The sequence below is a fragment of the Symphalangus syndactylus genome, chromosome 21, assembly GCF_028878055.3.
Source record: "Symphalangus syndactylus isolate Jambi chromosome 21, NHGRI_mSymSyn1-v2.1_pri, whole genome shotgun sequence".
Classification (NCBI taxonomy): Eukaryota; Metazoa; Chordata; class Mammalia; order Primates; family Hylobatidae; genus Symphalangus; species Symphalangus syndactylus.
In genome coordinates, this window is record NC_072443.2 from 11,889,739 (window position 1) to 11,912,832 (window position 23,094).

Below are 23,094 nucleotides of genomic sequence, written 5' to 3' on the forward strand. Positions count from 1 at the left end.
AAGACAGAAAACATGACAATTGTTGGTGGATTAAATGTTCTTTATTTTAATGGAATTGCCCTAATGGCAGTCAGATTTATTCTTGAACATGTTAAGCCTCCATGTAACTTGCCAGTATTTTCCTAAAATTGGGTCCCTGATTTCTGAAATGGGAGTGAGGAAAGATGTGAAAATTGATGGCCTCAAGCTTTTTAAAATACAAATTGAAACTTGTACTACAAAGAGAGAAGTTTAACCTGAGAGTTTATGCCTGTATCAGCATGACATAGAGTAGCAATTGAAGTTTTCTTACACCCTACAGATCTAATAAACACATTGGTTCATTTAAAAGTGATTCCATTTTCTTGGATTTTAGATTTCAGAAAAAAAGGAACATAGTCTAATAAATTATGTCCTATATGTCTTATAAATGTAGAAATCACATATAGAGGTTTATTTTAGGTGCCACTAGTGTTTGGGCATAGATAATTTGGCATTTTGTGAATTTTTAGATTCATAGCCTATTGAACATTTTAGAAGATTCCTTTTTTAAAATGGTGATATTTAATATGTTGAATGGATATAGTTTATATACATAATAGTAATTGCCTGTGTAATTTATATATCATATTAAATATATATTATATGTAATATTTTTGGCATTTAGGACATAAAAGAGAAAATTAAGATCTGTTTTAAAATACAAGTAAATACATTCATGTCATTCATGTTTTTTAAAATTACTGTAATTTTGCTTTTAAATCTGTCTACATAATTGGTTAGTAACCCATAGTAATTGAAAAGATTAACAAAAGGAACCACCTAAATCTTTTGTGCATTTTAATCATTTATATTATTTGCTAAATACAGGTATAATTCTTATTAATATAATCTTAGTATATAATGGAGTCTTATTAAAAGAATACTATTTATGCTCATTTGCAAAACTAAAAATAAATTTTTTGGGGGGGTTAATTGTATTCTTTATTACATGTTCAGTTGCCAAGTTAATAGCATCTTCATTTGACATAAAAATGTGAAAATTTATTTTAGTAAATACTTGTTGAGTACTTATTCTGTGCATGATTCTGTGTTAGGCCTTGGGTTACAAAGAAGAATAAAACTTGATCCCTACCTTCAGAAAGCTGACAGTCAAGGGAAAAACAAGTCAATATAGACAAATTAGTAAGTGCTACGTATAAGCAAATGTATTAACTGTAGTTAGTGCTATGGTAGATGTAGGTTTAGGCTACTTGTAGGAGTTCAGAGGGAGTTATCACTCTTGATTGGTACACAAGTCAGCTATATCCACAGTAGTGCGGAGTAGCACACTATTTCCATACTTTGTGTAACAATAGCAAGCATTTATTTTCCACTCATGCATCTGCAGATCTGTTAGAATAGCTCTGCTTTTTAGAGGTTTTGATATGCTTAGGAAAGGTGATGGGGTAGCAAGCAAGATTTTTTGGTGTGGAATGAGGCTGCTAGTGAGTGATGAGCAGAATTTTTGGAAAGCATTATCAAACTTTATTGTGTAAAAGGTATAAAGATTACTGTGGCAGAATTTTTCTGTTTTAAACTCCATGATGCTAAATACTCCAGACTGAATGGGGCGTCTCGATCTACGATGTTTTGTGACATGACTACTTTTCTTTGATGCTACTCCAGACCCCTTGATCTCTTTTTGAACGTTTCATCTCTTTTGAACCTTGAGCTTCCACCGTGCTCACCTTGTAAATCTGTAAAGTCTAATTTTTTCTGTGCTTTTGCATAGCTTCTGGGAACAGTGAGGAAAATCACAGAGATGTGAACTGCTGCTTCTACAGAATCATGGCCATCAACATTCCACAGAAATCATTTGCACACCCCGAGCCTGCTCTTTCTTACATTCTCCATGGTTGCTATTTCAGTTTCACTACTCTCAGAATCCGTTATTTTACTACCTCCTCATTTTTCATTCACATAATAGTTGCCTTGACTTTTCAGAGAAAAGAGAAGCCACCAGAAAGGAAAAGTTTCGACTTCCCAATCATTTTCTTAAAAATATCTCTATACGTTTATCCTTTCCATGTGCTTTCAAAAGTTGGTAGAAGAAATTGCTGTCACAGATCCATACTTTGAATCCCATTTTCTTTTGCGTCCTTAATATCATACATCTGTTTACCTCTTCTTTTCCCCTCAGCTTCTCCATCTGCTGCTTTCTTTCCCTCTGCACATAAAGTTGCTCATCATTCTTCTTCCCTAAATATATTAGAACGAAAGACAATACCTCTTTCATTTCTCTGTCAGATTTCTAGAAAGATACCGTAGACTATTGGTTAGAAAACCTGTGTGTGCATAGCAAACATGTAGGGAACTTATAAAAGTAAAGATCCACTCCTGGATCTGATTGACAGACCTATAGTAGAGTCTTTATTGTTTTCGAACTTTTAAAGATAACCAGGTTGGGGAACTACTGTAATAAATAAGTATGTATTAATATAGGTGATGCTGACTGTGTAGTATGTGACAAAAGGTTACAAGATTGTAAGTTAAAAAATTGTATGTAAATACTTTTATATATATTTTATACTATATAGGCACATGCATATGCATATAAATACCTATGTAATAAAAATGAGAAGATTTTATACTAAGGCATTAATAATGTAGAGGTGGATGTGGTTTCAGTATGTTTTAGTGTTTTTAAATTTTATTTTATTTTATTTTATTTTTGAGTCAGAGTTTCGCTCTTGTTGCCCAGGCTGGAGTGCAATGGTGTGATCTCGGCTCACCGCAACCTCTGCCTCCCAGTTTCAAGTGATTCTCCTGCCTCAGCCTCCAGAGTAGCTGGGATTACAGGCATACGCCACCACACACGGGTAATTTTGTATTTTTAGTAGAGACGGGGTTTCTCCGTGTTGGTCAGGCTGGTCTCAAACTCCTGACCTCAGGTGATCCACCCACCTCAGCCTTCTGAAGTGCTGAGATTACAGGCGTGAGCCACCGCGCCTGGCCAGTGTCTTTAAAATTTATCTCTCTATTTTTTTCTATGCAGAATATATCCTTCTTTTGCAATAAGAAACAAAAATAATGGTAGCGGTTCGTACCCCATGTACCCGCATTCCCTATTTTACCTTACTTCCCTCCCTCCTCCATATGGGTATCTTTTCTTCCTTTATCTTCCTGCAGTAGTAGATGTTGTAGTAGATGCTGTACATGACTACTTCTAGTTTCTTAAAATTCGCTTCTCTCTTACTTTCATATTCTCTGTCCCATTTAAAGAACCACTCAAGCAAAACATTATTTTTCTCTGCCACCCCTAATAACCAAACAGTCGTCTTATCAAGTTTAACTCTGAAGTAGCTTTCAAATGCACTCCTTCATTTTCATCCCCATCTTCATTGTTGTGGTTTGAGAGAACCAACTGAGATGGGTATCACTGAAGCCCAAGGAGGAGGAACCAGGAGTTTCCAATGCCAGTGAAAATGCATGCCACTTGAAGTCTGGAGAGAACTGTTGGGACTGGAAATTTACAAGTCTATGGTGACCTTTGCCAGAGTATTACAGACGCATTTTAGCAGCTGAAGAGATATGAGGAAGTAGAGATGGCAGTTAGGAAATTGGTCTATCAGTGGTAGGATAGCCAGAGAATAACTTGGATCAAAAAGAGAGGTTTTCTTCATTGTTGTGAATGTTCTTTGAGCCAGTGCATCAATTCATCATATTTGAATGCTGAGAATAAAGAGCTTGAGAGCATGTTTGAAAACATCAGAACATTAGAAAAAAAACGTACAAAAGAGAAAAGAAAAGAATGGAATCGGCTGAGCACGGTGGCTCACGCTTGTAATCCCAGCACTTTGGGAGGCCCAGACAGGTGGATTGCCTGGGGTCAGGAGTTCAAGACCAGCCTGGCCAACATGGTGAAACCCTGTCTCTACTAAAAATACAAAAATTATCTGGGCATGGTGGCGGGTGCCTGTAATCCCGGCTACTGGGGAGGCTGGGGCAGGAGAATTGCTTGAACCCGGGAGGTGTAGGTTGCAGTGAGCTGAGATCATGCCATTGTACTCTAGCCTAGGGGATGAGAGTGAAACTTTGTCTCAAACAAACAAACAAACAAACAAACCCCCCCCCCAAAAAAAACAACAACAAAAATGAAATCAAGGAATTAGCCTTGAACAAGAGAAAAACAAACAAAAACAAAACAACAACAACAAAAAACATGTCTTTCTCACAGACTGAAGGAAAGGAGGTAAAGGTGCCTGCACTTATCAGTTCATAGATTTGAGAGTGGAAAGCTGAGGGAGTTCTTGTCTGCTGGCTCCCATTTTCTCTGTGAAATAGAAAACCTGCTGCTGCAAGGAAGTAGAGTATACAAGTTTACCTCTCTGTGGAGATACTGGAAACTACTTGGTAAAATGCATTATTTTTATTATTTTATTACCTATCTGTCTCTCTGGCTTGCCGTCATTCTCTTTTATGATACTTTTGTTGTTGTCCTCCACAAGGCTATAACACCAAGGTTAATGCTAGGCATGTTGTAAACATTAACAAAACACTTTGTTGTCATTTAAGGTTGAATATCCAGAGAGTAGCCTGAATCATGCTCTGTCACTTACTTGGCTGGGGATGGTGACTTATCCCAGCAGTGTGGTTGAGGGGATCCTCTGTTTTGACAGACTGATGTCGCTTTTTTTCTGGTGTAGCTGCTATATTGACATGCCTAATGTTTTCAGGGCTTGCAAAAATGTACTAGTGAGCTTTTCTATGAAAAAAAAATTCCATAGAGAAATTTTGATTGCTAAAGCATGAGATTCCAGGATGGCGTTAATTGAGAGGGCAAACATAAAATCTAGTTAAATTTCTGCTGTGGACTAAATGTTTGCATCTCCTCAAAATTCCTATGTTGAAGCCCTAATCTCCAACGTGATGGTATTTGCAGGTGGGGGCTTTGGGAGGTGATTAGATCTTGATGGGAGAGCCCTCATGAATGGGATCAGTGCCCGTATAAGAGACCCCAGAGAGAGGATTCCTGTTTCCACCCTGTGAGACAGCATGGCGACAGTACTCTGCAAGTTGAGAAGAGAGCGATCAGGAATTGGACTGTGCTGCCGCCCTGATCTTAGACTTCCAAAACCTTCAGAACTGTGAAAAATCAATGTTTTTTGTTTAAGTGACCCAGTCTGTGGTATTTGTTATAGCAGCCTGAGTTGTCTAAGACAGGTATTATCCACATTTCTACCCAGTAGATAGTTGCTGGGCTGAATCTAGATTGTTGTATACATGTCATAGAGGGTAAGAGCACATGCAGACAGAAGCAGGAGTCAGACTAACATGATTCAAATACTGGCCCTGTCATGTAGTAGCTCTGTGATTTGGTCTTTGTTACCCTCCCTCTTGGAGCATATTTTCTCATCCATCAAATGAAAATTGTGATACTTTATAGGACATTTGAGGTAATTGAATTAGATGTCGAATGTCAAGCACTAAGGACAATCCATAACTACCGCTACTGGAATCAGTGTCACCAAGTCTTCCTATTTTTTGTTGTTGTAATGATTTTGTTACTTCTATCACAATAAGACTCTTCATTTTTATATCATTAGTTTTGAGATGGCCTGTGCTCAAATTATTTTTTTAAAGAGAGCATATTATTTGATATAAAGTTGTTCACAGCTCTCCTTCCTCAAATATATATGAAATGTATATGGAACGTGAAAGAAAATCCCTCCCTCAATTCTTTGTCAGGTTTCTTAAATAATAACATGGGGTGTTGGTAACCAAACCTGTGTCTGGATAGCAAAACATTTGGGAGCTATGTAAAAGTTTTAGATCTGTGTTCCTTATAGGTCTCATTCAGAGTAAAAGGTAATTTCTTATATCATCTTCATTAGCTTAGATTATCTGGTTTGAGAAGAGGATACTTATTTTCCTTTGAGTAAAAAGCCTGTTGTTGTTTATAGCTTTGAATGTGGTTAAGTTGTTCTACCTTGGCAAAGCCTTGACATTTTTAATCATTTTTTCTTCATGGTCTTCAGCTATCCATCCTGAGTCTTTATTCTACTTATTGACCAAGCTAACTATTCAGCATTAAATTTTTATATATCTCACTATGTGGTCTTTTCCTTTACAGTATCTCCAACAGAATCTGATTTTATTCTAGGGCAAAAGCTCAGTAGAAGTGAATGAATAAAGGCTACCTGACTTTTGAAAAAAGTTTTATTTTTTAACAGCCTTATTGAGATATAATTCACATAGCATACAGCTCACCATTTTAAAGTGTACAATTTGATGGTTTTTAGTCTAATAAAATAGTTGTGCAACCATTATTACAGTTCATTTTAGAACATTTTCAACACCCCAAAAGAAATGCCATACCCTTTAGCTATCATCCTACTGTTTCCCCAGCACTAGGCAACCACTGATCTACTTTCTGTGTCTATAAATCTGCTGGTGTTCAATATTTCATATAAATGATATCATATAATATGTGTTTTTTTGTGATGTGATTCTTTCACTTAGCATGTGTACAAGGTTCCACGTTGTAGTGTGTATTAGTACTTCATTCCTATTAATGACCAAATAATACTTCATTCTATGGATATACAACATTTTTATTCATTTATTGATGATCATTTGGATTGTTTTCATCTTTTGACTATTATGAGTAATTCTACTATGAACATTTATATTCAAGTTTTTGTGTTGACATATGTTTTCATTTCAATTGGATATCCAGGTTGGAGTGGAGTTGCTGTGTCTAATGGTAACTCTGTCTTTAGCTTTTGAGGAACTCTAGGGTTTTCAAAGGGGCTGCACTGTATTATCTTCCCACCAGTAGTATATAAGGTTTGAAATTTTTCCATATCTTTGCTAACACTTATTATCCATTAGCCATCCTAGTGTGCATGAAGTAGTATCTCATTGTGGTTTTGATTTGTATTTGTATTTTCCTAATGACTAATAATGTTGAATACCCCTTTATTACTATTTTTATTTTTATTTATTTATTTGTTTATTTATTTTTTTGAGAAAGAGCCTTGCTCTACTACCCAGGCTGGAGTGCAGTGGTGTGATCATGGCTGGCTGCAGCCTTGACCTTCTGGGCTCAATCGATCCTCCTGCCACAGCCTCCTGAGTAGCTAGGACTACAGGTGTGTGCCACCATGCCCAGCTAATTTGTTATTTTTTGTAGAGATGGGGTCTTGCTATATTGCCCAGGGTGGTCTTGAATTCCTGGCCTCAAGCAACCCTCCTGCCTTGGCCTACCAAAGTGTTGAGATTATAGATGTGAGCCACCACACCCAGCCCTTGAATATCCTTTCGTATGCTTATTGTCCATTTGTACATCTTGTTGGTAGAAATGTCTATTCAGATCCTTTGCTCATTTTAAAAATTGGGTTGTCTTTTTTATTCAATTGTTAAATATTCTTTATGTATTCTAGATTCACGTCCCCTATCAAATATATGATTTGAAAATATTTCCCCCATTCTGTGGACTGTGTTTTCACTTTCTTGATAGTGTCCTTTGACATGCAAAAATTTTAATTTTGAAGATGTCAGATTATCTGTTTTTTCATTTGCTACTTGTACTTTTTGTGTGATATTAAAGAACAGAGATTACAAAGATTGCTGTATGTTTTCTAGTTTTAGTTCTGGCATGAGTCATTTTGAGTTAGTTTTGTATATGCTTCGAGGCAGGAATCCAAATTTATTCTTTTATATGTGGAGATCCAGTTGTCCCAGAACTATTGGTTTTGAAGACTATTCTTTCCCTTGTTCAATGGTCTTAGTCATCCTTGTTGAAAACCAGTTGGCTGTAGACACATGAGTTTTTATCTGTTACATTGCTAGTTATATTAGAAACCATTATTTTAACTTTATTGGTGTATTTTCATAAGTGACTATAGGGTTAGGAGGGAGACCTGTGTAGTTGCCTTCTTGATTGCTGTAAACCATTGCCATGCTCCCACACCGTGGACTGGGTCAGGTGGGACATCTTAAGTTAGAAGATTGTGTTTTAGGGTACAGAGGAGAGTTCCTAAACTCAAATACATGCTGAAACTAAGGAAGTGATGAATCAGTTAAGTTGCAGTTGATAGTGATATGGCATGTAACAGGGAACTAGAGTGAGCCCCCTGTCCAAAAAGAGTCCCCTTACTGGGCTCCAAATGTTTGTTGAAATGGATAGCTAGCTAGCTACTGAAAACATACTTGAGAGCCATTCTTGGCCCATAGGATGACTGTTGCTACTTCTGGTTATAGACCATATGGCATTCACAATTCTCTTACATTTCTTCTCCTTCCTACTTTATCCTTTCCGTGTACTTTCTAAGCAAATAATGTCTCACTTTCCAGCTGTAACCATTAGTTTTCCTCTGGTTTACTGTTACTGAGAGATTGCAAAATGAAAGGATAGTCAGGTTCAGGCCAAAACCAAATCCAAGTATCTGAGTGGGTTTGGGCTGTTACAACAAAGTACTATAGACTGGGTGGCTTCTAAACAACAGACGTTTATTTCTTGCAGTTCTGGAGGCTGGAAGCCTGCGATCAGGGTGCCATCATGGTTGGGTTCTGGTGTGAGCCCTCTCTGGCGTTGCAAACGGTTGTCTTCTCACAGTGTATTCTCACATGACCAAGAGACAGAAAGAGAGCTCTCTGGGGTTCCTTTAATACAGGTACTAATCCCATTCATGAGGGCTTTCCCTCATGATTTAATTTCCTCTCAAAGTCCCTGTCTCCAAATATTACCACATTTGGGGTTAGGATTTTAACATGAATTTGAGGGGCATACAAACTTTCAGTCCATAATACTAGGTAAAAAGAGATCAATAATGCAAGTCACAGCAAAGATAAATGTCATTATCCTTAGATCCTAAATAATGTTTATTTCTGGTCAATTGTAGATGGCATGAATTGTGTGAAATTGGATAAATTTTCTTTTTTCTTTTTTTTTTTTTTTTGAGACGGAGTCTCGCTCTATCACCCGGGCTGGAGTGCAGTCGCGCGATCTCAGCTCCCTGCAAGCTCCGCCTCCCGGGTTCACGCCATTCTCCTGCCTCAGCCTCCCGAGTAGCTGGGACTACAGGCGCCCGCCACTGCACCCAGCTAATTTTTTTGTATTTTTAGTAGAGATGGGGTTTCACCATGTTAGCCAGGATGGTCCCGATCTCCTCATCTCATGATCCACCCGCCTTGGCCTCCCAAAGCGCTGGGTTTACGGGCGTGAGCCACTGTGCCCAGCCGAAATTGGGTAACATTTCAAACTCACTTGTCATGGTAGTATTTAATATACTATTAGCTTGCAGCGGGTCAAGTAAACTGAAAATAAATGGAGAATTTGAATGAAATGAACTTACATATTTTCAAGGATCTGTGGAACGTCTACAAAGATAAATTATACACTGGAGCACTTTTTAGAACTGAGTTCCATGTGGTGGGCTGTGAGAGGGAGGGTAAGAAATGAGAAAGTGCGGCCAGATAGAGGCATTTCAGCCAGATCAGCTCTGTTTTTATATGCTTTGCATAGTTTTAATGTTGGAGTTCTCCATAAAATCTATTTTGAGATAATTGAATGGTTTCTACTCCTGCAAGTAAATAGGTGGGTAAATAAGTAAATAGTTTGATTGCCCCTGTATTGAGCTACAGAGTAAGCCTCCTGACGAACTTCATTTCAATAAAACTAGAAATTAATGAAAAAATCTTAAGGAAAATATAATACTCACCATATAGTTTTTCACAAGCAACATTAGTATTGGAGAGAATAATCAGAGTTACAATTATAGTCTATTTTGAAAAGAAATGAAAACTGTATCGAAAGCTATTGGTTACCGCTAGAACAATAATGAAAGATTCTGCATCTGATCCACAGAACACAGAAAATTATTTGAGTGCCTATTTTCCAAATTATCCCAAGGACTATACGTAACTAATACGATTCTAGATGCACTGAAGGGAAGTTAATTTATTGCATACAATGGATTCTTAACACATTAGGGCTTAATTCTCTTAGAGAACCCTGATTGATCAAGGCAGTTATGCCCTGTTATTAAGATGGTAATTCCCAGAGTTGATGAGGTTATGGGTAGTTGAACATCCTCATATCCAGCTGATTGGAGTATGAATGGAAACTACCTATCCAGAAAGTAGTTTGTTAATCTGTATTCAGAACCACAAGTGTCTTAAACTTTATGCCCTGTGCTTTACAATATCACTTTTTATAATTGATAGCAAGAAAAGAGATTTGGATACATATTTGTGCACAGAGACCTCCTAACATTCATTTTTAAGTTTTTATTACAGAAATATTTTACTCTGTAGACTGATAGAGATAAGGTTCTATATCCTTTTCACCCAGCTTTTACACTTACCAATATTTAGCTAGTGTTGTTTCATCTGTTCCCTTGCCCAATGTACGTTAGTTGTTTTGTTTTTCATAATTTAAACCAAACTTCAGGCAATGTACAATTTCATCATTAATACTTTTTTATGCAATTCCTACTATCAGTAGATGTTTTTAGTAACATAATTACTTATCATCCTTAATAAAATTATCAATACTTTCTTTATATTCAGTCTAGAGTCAGATTTGCCTGATATGCTACTATTGACATGCAATTACATGCATTTATTTCAGCATATTTATATTTTAAGGGCTTTTCTTATTTTTTCTTCTTTTTAACTTTTTAAGTTTTCCCATTCTATGAATTATTTACATGGTTTTGTAGTCAAAATATAATGAGTACAATCCTGGAAGACTACTAATCTGTGCATTTTCTTCTCATATTCAGAATAATTTCTATGCATCCTTTGCTGTATTTTGTGCTTTTGGAAATCATAAACAAGAATATTTATCACTCCCTTTCTTACATAAGAAGAATCATAGTATAAATACTGTTTCTTGATGAAACATTGTTAACTTCATTTAAAATTACAAGCAATGATGTATATCCGTTTATCATCCCCTTTGTTACATAGAAAGTACCATAATGTAAATACTATTTTAGAAATAAACATACTTTTATTTAAAACCACACTTTTTTGATAATAAAACTATTTTCTCCCATAAATACCTTAAATAACAATTTAGTAAGTGAAGCTCTAGATCTTAGTCATATGCTGCATGACATTTTGGTCAGTGAGGGACTGCATATACAAAAGTGGTCCCATAGGAATATAATACTGTACTTTGACTGCACCTTTTTAATGTTTAGATACTCAGATATTCACCATTGTGATACAGCTGCTTACAGTATTCATTAGAATAACATGTCATACAGGTTTGTAGTCTAGGAACAATAAGCTATACCATATAGCCTAGGTGTGTAGTAGGCTATGCCATGTAGGCTGGCGTAAGTATATTCTATAATGTTTACACCATAATGGTATTAGCCAATGACACATTTCTCAGAATGTATCCCCATTGTTAAGTAATGAACAAATGACTGTATTTGATTTATTTTCTGATTCCCAGAAAGCTAGATATATATGACTGAGCACTATGTTTCTTTAAATAATGAGGTATTAGTATTCCATTGGTTCTGAGTTTAGTGGCACTCTGATATACTTTAGAGATTGTTCTTGAAAACCACACCTAAGCTAAACTAATATGTGTTAAGAGTAGTTTCCCCAAGGTAATAGTGATAGGGAGGGGAAGTGTCTTACTAAGGTCCCTCCCAGGGTACTAGCTGCCAGCAGAAGTTGAAGAAGGGTGATTCCTTTGCACCCAACTGAGAGGAGGAAGAATTATCTGGAGGGGAAGAGAGAAAATCAAACAGCACAGGGCTATATGTCGGAAAGGAATACTGTCCGTCACCCCCCAGACACTGAGTGGTTCTCTCATAATCCTGGGTAAGAACAGTGCCATAGGAAATTCCAGCTCTATACTTTATGACAAGATTCTTCCTTAATACAATCAAAGTCCCCAAACTTCAATCTTTACAAGCCATTGCATTATAATTTCTTATACATTCTGCATGATACAAAGTAATCAAATGACATCATATGGTGAGGAAGGATGTTTCCTTGCTCCAAAGTGGTGATATTCCAAATATTTAACAACTGTTTTGACCTGAGGATATCCTTTCAGATGGGATGGGATTGATATCTGCCATATGGGCCGGTACTGACTTTATATTAGCCTTTGTATATTAGCCTCGCCTATTGCATTTGCCAGGCATCTTGCCTCACTGCTTGTCTGGGTGTGGCAGGGATTGGCCCAAGTGCAAACCAAACTCTTTAGCACATTGGAATCTTCCTGAAAAATGGAAGGCCCTGCATACTAAATTGGAACCATTTCAGCCATGTCTAAGGAAAATTTGTATTAAACTCAAAAACGCTGCAGAAATGAAGTGGCTAAGTGCTGATGAAGAGTAGTACTCCACTGTGAATCAAAGAGTTTGGGAATGTTTGAAGGAGGCTGACATTTGAGAATTTTTTGTGAGGATTAGTACATTTGAAAAGGAAAGGTTGTTGGGTATGAGATAAACATAGAGTTTGTGTGCCTGATACAGTGACCTTAGTTAATGTTTGATCACCTTTGCCGAATGTGTGTTTGCAGTTCATATTAAACTGTGCATCACACTGTTTCTTTTCCATATCTCGATTTAAATTTTGTCAGCTTGTTTTGAGTCTATGGACAAATAGAATCTTGTGCCTTATCAGATATGATGAATTTAAGCCTGTTAATAAAATACCTATTAAAATATTTGCTTTAGAAAAATATCAGGTTTTCCACCATGGCACATGTATAACTATGTAACAAAACTGCACGTTCTGCACATGTATCCCAGAACTTAAGTAAAATAAAAAAGAAAGAAAAATACAGAAGGCCAAAAAAAAACCTAATTATTGTAAATTAGCTCTATAAGACCTTCTTTAGTAGGAGATGTTCAAATACTATGTTTCTATACATTATATTTTTATTTTAAAATAGTAATTAGTACATATTAATTGCCAAGTGATTCCTAGAAATATTTTACTTTAATTTATAATTAAAATCTACCTTTATTCCAGACTTAAGACTGCAAATTAAAATACGCTGGACTCCAAGAATGCCACTTAGTCACAGTGTAAACAAAAACATTAATATGCCACTCCAAAATTTTCTATCAAGAGAAACTAGACAAGCATAAGAGTATCCGAATCCTTTCTACATTCTTGGAGGTTCCTAAATGTTGCTCCAAGACTATACAGCTGACCTTTGAACACCGTGGGGGCTAGGTGTGCCTACTCCCCACATACTCAAAAGTCTGAGTATAAATTTTGACTACCCAAAAACTTAACTACTAATATCCTGCTGTTGACGAGAAGCCTTACCAATAACATAGAGTTGATTAGCATGTATTTTGTATATTATGCGTATTATATGCTGTGTTCTTACAACTAAATAAGCTAGAGAAAAGAAAATGTTATTAAGAAAATCATAAGAAACAGAAAATATATTTGCTATTCATTAAGTAAAAGTGAATCATCATAAAGATCTTTATATTTGTTTACATTTATCTCAATTGTAAATAGTACCTGTATGGTCTTTATTTGTGTACCTAAGTTTTAATAAATTTTAACATTGTATCACTAAAACAGAGAACTGTATCAGGTTTTCTTTACTTGATAAACATCAAATGTTTTAGCAGATGTTGTAATAAAATAATTTATGCATATAGGAAACATGTTCTTAAAATTTCGCCAAAACTGAAATAATAAGCACACGTTGTTTTGGGGGTACCTAACTTTGAGCCTAGCAATATCTAGATTATGGTAGATAATGAAGAGTAGACAGGAATACGAGTTAATATTGTTAACGTTTAAAAGGTTTAATGTCACTTTTCTATGGGAAAAATAAACCTTTAAATTTTTATTCATTTTGTTATCAGTTGCTTATACTTTTTAACCAAGCAATGTTTTGGTGTGAATATCATAGAAAATATCATCTGTAGACACTAATAATAGTATATTCAATAATGGTTTTAATGCATGTTGTCTTCTCATGTTCTGATTATCATTTCTGTTCCCTCACATTAATACATTTAAATTCCTTGATGTCTGAGATTGCGTGTTTAATCTGATTCTCACTGGTCATCCTTCCTGGGCTTTACAACTCCAGTCAATCCTAAATCTTAAATCCTATATTTCATGTGATTAACACTTGCCTCAAAGGATTATTTATGACATTTTTGATTTCAGAAGTCCCTTGACCTGTTGATATATTATTTGATAGCCTTTTAGTTTAACTTCATCTAGGAAATTACTCACAAAACTGTTAAGTAGAGAACAGGCAAACACATCATTTTAACCAGGGCAGTTGTTTCTAAAGTGTAGTCCCTAGGCCACTGGCATCAACATCACCTATGACCTTTTTAGAAATGCAAATTATTAGGCCTCACCAAAGATCTTTATAAAAAACTCTAGGACTGGGACCCAGCAAGCTGTATTTTAACAAATCCATGTGATTCTCATGTGAGCTATGGTTTAAGAACCCACTGACCTAGATAGAGACCTTTCTAGTTCTATGTGTAGTTCTATGCTTGGTAGAGAAGCAAATGATTGTCACACATGATGAAGAGTCATGTTTATTTCCATCCTCAGGTCTGCATAGCAATGCAAACTCTTTGCATTACATAATTAAATTAATTCTCTCTCGTGTACTCAGCATAAGTTGTGTAGGATTAAATGAAAAAAAGTTTGAGTAAACTGATTTTTTTTATAAATATGTCTTTAGATATGCTCTGATGTGACTTTGTACTATTTATTGTTATTAATATTATTACTTTATTTTCAATTATATTCTGTAGTAGAGTCACATGACTTATTTCACAAGACATGCATTTCCCTAAAATGTGTCTACCAGCGTGTATTATTTTGCCTTCTGTGTTTTTCTAAATCACATTTTACTTAAAATCAATTTTCAGTATTTTTATACCAATAATTTGAAGTTGAATTTTATGTATTTATTTTTAACTGTGTGCTTCCATGATTGCTTCCTGCAGTCATACCTGAATACACCTTAATGATAGTTCCTTCTTTCTTAGCTAAGTGTTTCATGTTAAGTTTATAAGCACAGATCCAAGTCCAATGATTTTCCTGATTATTCTGTTTCTGGATATTGAGATATGTGTATTCTGTGGAGTAAAGCTGTTTTTATTAGATATTTTGAGAAACTCATATTAGGCAGGAACTGGTGTTATTGGAAAAAATCCTTTGTGTGATGTAGTGTGGTAGAAGTGGATATTTTGGTTGGTGCCCATGTTTTGAATGGAAAGAAGAAACACTAGTAAAGGAATGAGAGAGAGGAGAATTTAGGACTTAGCAATGATCGGAGAAAGAGCCAAGGAGATGGAAACACTGATGGTGGGGTAGCTGAAGAGGGATTTATTTGGAGAGAAAACTGACTAACGGAAAAGTCTTAAATAGTTTCGTATGTATATGCTTGCAGACCTTCTTCTTTCTCTCCCATACGAAATCTTTAGTATGCTAAAGATTCATGATGGCTAATGTACTGGATTTTTTTGGGTGGGGGTAAATATGTGAAGATTTTCTAAGTCTTGCTTTAAAGATTTGTGTTTGGCAAGAAAAGAGTACCTGCAGTGAAAACCAACACCTGAGTTCCCATGAGGAGAGGGGCATTACTAAAATGAAACTCTTGAAGATGCAAAGAAAGCAGGTTTTTTACAGTGTATAATTACAAATAATCAGCATGTGCTTTGGAGTTTTATATAATTAAACGATTATAAAAGAAAAATGCGACATAGTGAAAGTATTTTTCTTTACCAAATATTAATACTTTGCTTATTTAAATAGTCTTAAAACAATAGTTGATATCAAGCTAAAGAACTAGTTCATCAATTTTCAAAAACTGATATTGGAAACCATTTTCACAGTGCTGGAAACAGCTCTTACAAATAAATCTGCATATCTAAATTTCACATATCATTGAAGTTTCACTTTCAAAATATCCAAATCTTTTAATACATTTTTTAGTGGATACACCATTGTACATTTTCTCATTTATATTGGTCTATTATAACTCAATTTAACCTTTTATTTATGAGATATGACGAATTTGGAACACTAAATTTGGTTTGGCATTGAACTGGGCCTGCATTAAGCATGAATACATATTTAATGAATGAATGAATGAACTAATCAACTGTACCCTTTATTTTCAGTTCTATCTAACCGGGAAAAGATCTGCTGCTTGTCTTGAGTGATTAGCTAAAAGGAAATGCAGGAATCATATAGTGTTCTAGTACCTAGATTTTTATATTCTAAGCTTTTATTGTTATTTTTTCTCTAATTATGGACTAAACTCTTTGTTTTGGTAATGGAATGTCACAGCATGTATAGGTGAGATGTATTTTGAGGTTTTTAGGTGAAGAGGAGTATAACAGCACCAAACTTGTAGAGCTGCCGTTGAAGATAAACTGCTGTTAGACATTTTCAGGTTGTCTTCTTGATGGAGAATAGGTAACTGTTTAGAAGAACCTTTATTTAAATCTTATTTCTTACTCCTGTTTTACCCCCAGTGTTCAGACTGCTGAGAGAGAAGAGTGAAATGTGGCATAAGAAAAAATGGCATAAAATGAGTTTCCTGATTATTCCTTTATTATGTCCTTAGTTGAGAATGTAATGTCTTAGCGACACAGTATATGCCACAAGGCTGCTTGATTTTTTTTATGCCATGAAATATTTTAGGCATAAACAAATAGCAAATAATGTAATAAACATCTATGTGTATACAACTCACTTTAACAAAACATAATACAGATGTTATTGAAGCTTCTTGTGTTCCCTTTCTTCTACCCACAAGGAATCACCATAGAATTTGGTATTTCATATTCCTATTTCTGATTTAATATTTTTACTACATACATATGATCAATAAGTTTCATATAATGTTTTGATAGTTCTTGATCTTGATATAAATGCTATTCTTCTGTACTCTTTTAAAATTAACTTTTGTGTGTGGGATATTTGCATATGTTGGTACTATAATTCATTCATTTTATACCATTGTACAGCATCCAGTTGTTTAATTATACTGCAAGGTTTTACCCATATTGTGGCTGTTGAAATTTTGATAGCTTCCAATTTTTTGGCTATGACACAAGATTCTTCAGTGAGTAAATTTGAATGCCTTCTTGTGTACATTTAGGAGAATTTCTCTGAGCTATTTCCTAGGAGCTGAATTGTTGGGCTATAGGGTTAAGATATCTTCAACTTTTCATCACATATGATGCCAAGTTGTTTTTACCAATGATACCCTCAGCAGCAATGTTTTATATGGTTGCTGACTCGATGATATTTTTTTTTTTTTTTTTTTTTTTGAGACGGAGTCTTGCTGTGTCACCCAGGCTGGAGTGCAGTGGCGCGATCTCGGCTCACTGCAAGCTCCGCCTCCCGGGTTCAGGCCATTCTCCTGCCTCAGCCTCCCGAGGAGCTGGGACTACAGGCGCCCGCCAACACGCCCGGCTAATTTTTTGTATTTTTAGTAGAGACAGGGTTTCACCATGTTAGCCAGGATGGTCTCGATCTCCTGACCTCGTGATCCGCCCGCCTCGGCCTCCCAAAGTGCTGGGATTACAGGCTTGAGCCACCGCGCCCGGCCTCTATGATATTTTTAAACTTTTAATTTTTGCCAATGCCCTGAGTGCAAAATGATATCTTATTGTTGTTTTAATTTGTGATTGATTGAACAGTGGGCTTTTGAGTATCATTACATATGTTTATTGGTCATTCAAGTGTCCTCTCCTGAATGTATTTTTTTGTCAATTTTTCTCTTGGTTTGTTTTCTTTGACTTACAATGTTCTTCATGTACTGTTGATGCTCTCTCTCTTTTGGTATATTCATTACAAATGTATTCTCCCAATTTATAGCTTGTCTTGTCATTCTATTGATTCACCTATTTATGATGACAAGTTTATAGTTTTAATGGTCAGAATTATCAGTCTTAAAGTTTTATGGTTTTAAAAAATATTTTACTTAAAGAACCTTTTATACTCCAATATTGTAAATATATTTCTCTGTATTTTCTTCTAAGCATTTCATGGTTCTGCCTATCATGTATAAATATTAATCCATGTTCAAATGATTTGGGGACATATTAGTTGGTGGAGATCTATTTTATTTTATTTTCATAAGGATAACCAGTTGTTCCAGCACGACTTATTAAATAGTGTGTCCTTTACTCACTGGTTTTTAATGCCTCCCTTATGATATGTTAAGTTCCATGCATGTGAGTCTGCTCTTGTTTGTTTTACTTTCTTCCACATTCTACATTCCACCTTTTCTTTTCTTCCTATACTTTTTATAACCTTCTACCTTTCTTGCTTACGGCATTTCTTTACATTTTATGTCAGCTCTGTCACACTCTTATGAAATTCAGTAAATGTTATATGATTTTAATGGTTTTTCATTATTTTTCTACCATGGCATGTACATTTCTGTTTGTTCATAATATGTCTCTTTGTTGATGGCGTTTTCTAAAAAAAGGATCCATCATTTTCTTTTGCATTCTGTTTATTGACAGAAGTATTAGAGTTGAAACCACAACTGAAAATGTTACGGTCTTAATTATAAAATGCAAAAGCACACTTTAAAATCCTTTTTATAATAAATAAATTAAGAATAACCTGCCTTTTCTAAACCACTAGTATTTTGATTAACACTTTAGAAAACGATTTTTTTAGACAATTTGATTTTTTGTGCAAGTAAAGCAGTATTTTGTTTTTCTTGAAATTCATTAACTATTAGTCCTATCATGCTGTTGTTAACTGATCTTCTGTATTTTTTTAGATGGTTGGAATCCATTTTCATACCCATATAAAAAACTGGACTATGGAAAATGGGAGCTGTATATCCCACCAAAGCAGGATAAATCTGTACTCGTGCCTCATGGATCCAAATTAAAGGTACTTTCCTCCCTCCTATTTTTTCTTGAACTTATCATTTTCTTTTTATCTTGTTTGCCAAGATTGATTTAAACTATTAGAATGTACAACTGATGCATGATAATTGTGGGAGAAACAGTCTGAATGTACAAATAGAAGAAAATTTAGGAGAAGGTCTTGATGAGTTGAATTGGGTTAGATTAGAATTGTTTGGCTGGTAAGGAACCAAACTTAGTTGTATTGTTATCACAAGTTTGGAAACTTTATGTAAGAAATGATATATTAAAAGTGATTTTGAGTAATTGTAAAACTTTAGCTTGGGAAACAAAGTTTAATGGAAAAATGAAACCTGCCTTCAAATCAGCCAATGTAGAGAGGATTTTTATCTGTAAAGATGTCGGATGAAATTGATGTGGGAGGGGATGCTGTGTTGGACGCTCATGCGTTTTGGAGGCTGCTTCTTCTGCTTCTTCCTCTTTCTGGCCTCTGACATGGTGGTGGCGTGGTCTTGTTTATCATATTCTTCTGTGATAAAGCCACCTGAATTAGCCCAGGGGTCTCCCTGTTGGAGGCAGGTAGAGTGTCCTCCACACTCCCTCTGCTTTCGTTGACCATGTGGTTTTGCATTCAAGGTCTGCAGAGCAGTTAGAGTCAGCTGCTCTTGTCTTGTCAAGGGATGTCTGAAGGATGGGCTCCAAAATCTGGATCACAGATTTAAGGCATTTGATTACAAGAGAAGCGATGTAAATCTTTTCACACTTACTTGATTTTACTCCACGGTCATATAATTATGTAATATTTCCATGTCCCTTGTGTCTTCCTTCCTTAGACACTTACCATGGTAAATCCTATGATTGAGTTGTTGTTTTTATTGGTATTTGTTATTTAACAATATTAACTCAGAGTTACTTAAATATAGTAAATCAAAATGCACAGTATGTTTATTTTGTAGGTTGTTAAAAATATTTTATAAATAATGAAATTATAAGTGTATGTAAAATTTAATAAGGTATTGCCACACATAATAATAGTTAGCAGAGAAGAATCTTGTTTGGAATAAGAAGACGTTTAGTAAGAGATGGCAGTCAAGGTTCTTTTTAATCTACAGTAAAAAAGAGAAAAATACCGACAGTATACGATAAGAGGAATTAAAATTTAATATAAATAATCCCCTTTCCATGTCAGTATAAGCTCCATGAGAGCATGGCCTTTGCTGTGTGGTTTTTGTTGTTGTTGTTGTTCCTACTCCTGTATACTCTCAATTCTTTGAACAGTGCCTGGCAGAGTAGACACTCAAAAAATATTTATTGAGTGTTAAAGCCATTTGGAGACTCAGTCTTTGAAGAAGTAAATCAAACAATTTGATTCTTCAATAGTTTATAAGGGCTAATTTTATAGAAACTGTGGCAAGGCAACTATTATTGTTTTCATTGCTGCTTTAGGTCTTAATGGCTGTTTTTTTAGCCTTTATTTTAGGTTCGGAACTTTTTTTAAGAACTGAACTTACTACTTTTTAAAAAGTGTTGCAGAAATTTTTTCTGCCTTTTTCCTTTTTATTTTTTTTTTGAGATAATTGGCAGATTAACTTTACTGAGTTTTTACTTGTTACAATCAATTAACTAAGAGAACCAATCTAAATAGCAAACAGCTCCTTGGCACCAATTGCAGCTGTGAAATCCCTGAACTCCTCGATTCTGTGACCCTCAAATGTTCTAGTTGAAGCCCAGGAAAATTCCCAATCATAGTGGAGCTTTGATTGCAGGGTTACACTACAGTCCATCACCTCATAAGGTTGATTTTTAGCTGCCGAGTTCTATTTATTGATATTTTCACTAGTTCAACAAATATGTATTGAGTATCTTCTGTGCACCTGGTACTGTAATATGCATAGGGAATCAGAATTTTAAAAATTACTGCCTTTAAGGAAATAATCTAATAAATTAGTTATTTTTAATTTCTATCTGCTCCAATAAGCCTAAGAGCTAGGACACAGTCCACTCAGTAGAGGCGGCTTCCTGTGGAAGTAACTATCAAGCTAAGGAGCTAGGTGTGTGGAAGAGGCGCAATGGGCTGTTTCAAGTTTTTAAATTTGAAAAACAGATTTTCCTTCTTTTGGTGGAGAATCACTATAATAAACATAACTAAATAGACATAAAGCTCCTTTCCCTCTCAAAAAGGGCTCTGTATGATTATATTATTAAACACTCATTACCTCATTACTAGACCCAGCATCATCTATTAAAAGATAAGAATAAACAGCTCATCGATTTTTTTGCTTTGTTAGCCAAAGTAGGAGGCATGAAAAATACCAACATAAGCAGCTACCACTTACTGAATGTTTCCCATTGACAGCTAACTAATTTACATATATTTTGTCATTGACTCATTATAAGAACTCGATACAGTAAGTACTTTTATTACTGGCTCACCCTACATTCTGCTTTGCCTGAACAGTACCAGTGTATACCTGTTATCTTAATTATTATTGTTTTTGATTAATATAGCTTTATTTTCATTTTTTATTTTGATTTTACTTTAAGTTCTGGGATACACGTGCAGAACGTGCAGGTTTGTTACATAGATATACGTGTGCCATGGTGGTTTGCTGCACCTATTGACCCGTTCTCTGAGTTCCCTCCCTTCACCTCCACCGCACAACAGGCCCTGGTGTGTGATGTTCTCCTCCCTGTGTCTGTGTGTTCTCATTGTTCAACTCCCACTTGTGAGTGAGAACATGCAGTGTTTGGTTTTCTGTTCCTGTGTTAGTTTGCTGAGAATGATGGCTTCCAGCTTCATCTATGTCCCTGCAAAGGATATGATCTCATTTCTTTTTATGGCTGCATAGTATTCTGTGGTGTATATATACCACATTTTCTTTATCCAGTTTATCATTGATGGGCATTAGGGTTGGTTCCGTGTCTTTGCCATTGTAAATAGTGCTGCAATAAACATATGTGAGCATGTGTCCTTATAGTAGAATGATTTCCCTGATGAACATCAATGTAAAAGTCCTCAATAAAATACAGGCAAACCGAATCCAGCAGCACATCAAAAAAGCTTATCCATCTTGATCAAGTTAGCTTCATCCCTGGGATGCAAGGCTGGTTCAACATATGCAAATCAACTAATGTAATCCATCACATAAACAGAACCAAAGGCAAAACCACATGACGATCTCAGTAGATGCAGAAAAGACTTTTGATAAAATTCAACATCCCGTCATGTTAAAAACTCTCAATAAAATAAGCATTGATAAAACATACCTAAAAATAATGAGAGCTATTTATGACAAACCCACAACTAATATATTGAATGGGCAAAAGCTAGAAGCATTCCCTTTGAAAACTGATACAAGACAAGGATGCCCTCTCTTACCACTCCTGTTCAACATAGTATTAGAACTTCTGGCCAGGGCAATCAGGCAAGAGAAGGAAATAAAGCATATTCAAAAAGGAAGAGAGGAAGCCAAATCTGTTGCAGATGACATGATTCTATATTTACAAAACCCCATCATCTCAGCCCCAAAACTCCTTTAGCTGATAAGCAACTTCAGTGGAGTCTCAGGATACAAAATCAATGTGTGAAAATCACAAGCATTCCTTTACACCAACAATAGACAAGCAGAGAGCCAAATCATGAACTCCCATTCACAATTGCTACAAAGAGAATAAAATACCTAGAAATACAGCTAACAAGGGATGTGAAGGACCTCTTCAATGAGAGCAACAAACCACTGCTCAAGGAAATTAGAGAATTTTAGTAATCATTGTAAGAAATGAGTAGCATTCTGTCTCTAGTTCAGAATAATCCTAAATTTTAATTTTCAAATAACAATCAGAAGGTACAAATTTTAGTAACTGACATCTGTCATCTCTAAACCTATTTTTCAAAATCTAAATACTGTAAGTCTTTTGTCACATTTTTATTCTACAATTGAGCTCTCTGTAAAGGAGCTGGAACAGCTTTCATTTTATTATTGTAGATCATGATATTTTTCATAGATTTAACTGTGCTTTTTAGGCAATTAAAATCGTAAGGCTAAAATAAACACATAATTTAGAGTTTTTCCTTAAAATTATTTTCTTGATAAGTTCTGTATTTGAGTAGATCATTTATGTGTCACATTGATATGTTTGTGGCAGTGGAGTTATATCTCCCTCTTTTGGAAAGCCAAGGCATGGCATTTTGGTTGAGTTTAAATTGTTCTTTTCAAATTTTCAGTTTACATGGTTTCCTGAACATACA

The 23,094-nt window shown here is 35.3% G+C and overlaps 1 protein-coding gene across 5 annotated transcripts in view; it reads left to right on the top strand.

Moving 5' to 3' along the window:
* Positions 1-23,094, top strand: part of GBE1 (1,4-alpha-glucan branching enzyme 1) — a 282,806-nt gene that overhangs the window by 70,345 nt on the left and 189,367 nt on the right. For all 5 annotated transcript variants that reach the window (XR_010118596.1, XR_010118594.1, XR_010118595.1 and 2 more), the window contains exon 3: positions 18,755-18,870. Coding sequence is in view for 2 of the 5 variants with exons in the window: in XM_055260356.2 (XP_055116331.2) it covers positions 18,755-18,870 (116 nt within the window). In the remaining 3 variants the exon portion in view is untranslated. The remainder of the gene's footprint in view (positions 1-18,754; positions 18,871-23,094) is intronic.